Here is a 2013-nt window from a genome sequence, read left to right as displayed (position 1 = left end):
GTTTTAAAAAAAAAAAAAAAAAAAAAAACTATTATAAATTCGTCTTTAATTATTTTCAATCAATTTTATGGCATGAAATTCAGTTTTAAAATATATAAAATCAAACTTTAAGATGATTTGTATAAAAATCACTCTCGAAGATTATTAGGAGTGAATTACACGGTTAATTTAGTGGAAGATCGTGATTTTATAAGTGAGCAATAGCATCTCCATTAGTTATTAGTATAAAGTTTTATAGGGAAACTCAAAGTAAAACCATGAGAATTTATTCTTAAAGTGGACAATATCATACACAATTATTGTTACATTACATAACGAGTGGAGCACGGGGCGGGAAGAGGAAGCAGACGCAGCATGATTTCAGAGGATGAGTCAGCCCCTTTAATTCCCAATTCCGAGCAGCTTTTTCTTTTAATTGCTTTAGGTTCCATTGCCTTTACTTTTGTGCTACAGGAAGAGAAAAGAAAGGGTCCCAAATGCAACAATCCTGAATCCAGGTATCAAATTTTAAATTAGAACAGATTTATTATTATTATTATTATTATTATTATTACTTATTATTGGTTAGATTGCGATGTATTGACCCTTGCTCTAAGAAGGGAAAAATTTGGGCCCCCATGCTCGTGTACCGTCGGCCCATTATTTTTTAACATGAAGCCCATCATCAGATCGACGACATTCCGTCTTGTAGCCTGAATTTCATTCCCATGAAGAACAGCGGCGGATTGATTTGGCGCCAAGTCGACAAGTCCGTCAAGTGAAGGATCCTGTATTCATCCTGTATTCTCAGCGTTGTAATCTCAAGAACGCTGGTGGAGAAGGAGTTTTTTGGAATGGATTTCACCTGTGTTTTCGGAGCTCTAAACCACGGCAAGTTCCCGGAGAAAGATTGCCTGCTACCCCTCATCTCTAAGCTTCTCGGCTATTGCATTGTCGCCGCTTCAACCACCGTCAAACTTCCTCAGGCAAGCTATTCTGCCTTCCCTCCCTAGACTATAAACATATCTGTTTTGACTTTATCGACGGAAATGTGATGGAATCATAGCGTTTGTAATAAATGTTCGCCTGGGTTTTATTCGTGAGGTTCGGTTTGCCCTCTAATTCCGTGTAATGCAATTCAAGACCCGTGAAATGTTTGTGAACAATTTTTGTGTTGTGTAAAGTGGCGGTTGATAATAATTTTTTAATGGTTAATCTTGATAATAAACTTTTTAGGCTAAATTTTGCTAATAATTTTTGTTAGGTTCAATTAGTTCAGTTATAAGTAAGCATCTGATACCTAAACTTTTTTGGGTGTAGCTAAGAATTGCAACTTTTTCCTGTTCCAAGTCTAATTAGGTCCTAAGTAAATCTCTTAAACTTGCATCAATCACCGCAGAAGATCCCCACGCTTCCTTTAAATTCAAATATTTATTTATTTATTGTTTTCTTCCTGTTCAACGTTTCTGCCTGAATAATTTTTACCATTTCTCTTGTATGCATCCTACGATGGGAAGATTGGCCCCCTCCCTGTTCCATTTTCGTCGTTAGTTCTTTACATGCCATCATTGTAATACAAAATTTTTTCCTACAGATTATGAAGATCTTGAAACATCAGAGTATCAGAGGACTTGGTGTTATATCCTTTGAGCTAGAAGTCGTAGGTTACACTATTGCTCTGGCTTATTGTGTCCACAAAAGACTTCCATTTTCAGCTTATGGGGAATTGGTTTTTCTCTTGGTTCAAGGTATATTGGGAACTACTAAAAAATTGCTGCCACGGAGTCATTTCTCTGGAAAAACTCCATAAAATACGTTGCTGATAAAAGTGGGAAAATGCAAACTACTCAGACAATCTGAGTCTTAGTTCATGATTTGCTCATTGTGCTGGGTTGCATTTTCAGAACCATTGGTTATATGCTTGCTTTAATTTTGTTTACTCAAATGCATGGATGTTTTTGCTATTAATTAAATCGAATTAGCCTCTTTTTATGCGCATTTTTTTGTCCCTTTTTTTTTTTTTTTTTTTTTTTT

General features: G+C 35.7%; 1 protein-coding gene across 1 annotated transcript in view; it reads left to right on the top strand.

Moving 5' to 3' along the window:
• Nucleotides 1-697: 697 nt before the first annotated feature.
• Nucleotides 698-2013, top strand: part of LOC111462888 (mannose-P-dolichol utilization defect 1 protein homolog 2-like) — a 3961-nt gene continuing 2645 nt past the window's right edge. The window contains exons 1-2 of the mRNA XM_023106691.1: nt 698-965; nt 1574-1727. Coding sequence (XP_022962459.1) covers nt 834-965; nt 1574-1727 — 286 coding nt within the window. The 5' untranslated portion in view covers nt 698-833. The remainder of the gene's footprint in view (nt 966-1573; nt 1728-2013) is intronic.

Source organism: Cucurbita moschata, unplaced genomic scaffold, assembly GCF_002738365.1.
Source record: "Cucurbita moschata cultivar Rifu unplaced genomic scaffold, Cmos_1.0 Cmo_Scf00027, whole genome shotgun sequence".
In the NCBI taxonomy this organism is placed as follows: Eukaryota; Viridiplantae; Streptophyta; class Magnoliopsida; order Cucurbitales; family Cucurbitaceae; genus Cucurbita; species Cucurbita moschata.
This window is presented reverse-complemented; position numbering and strand designations above follow the sequence as displayed.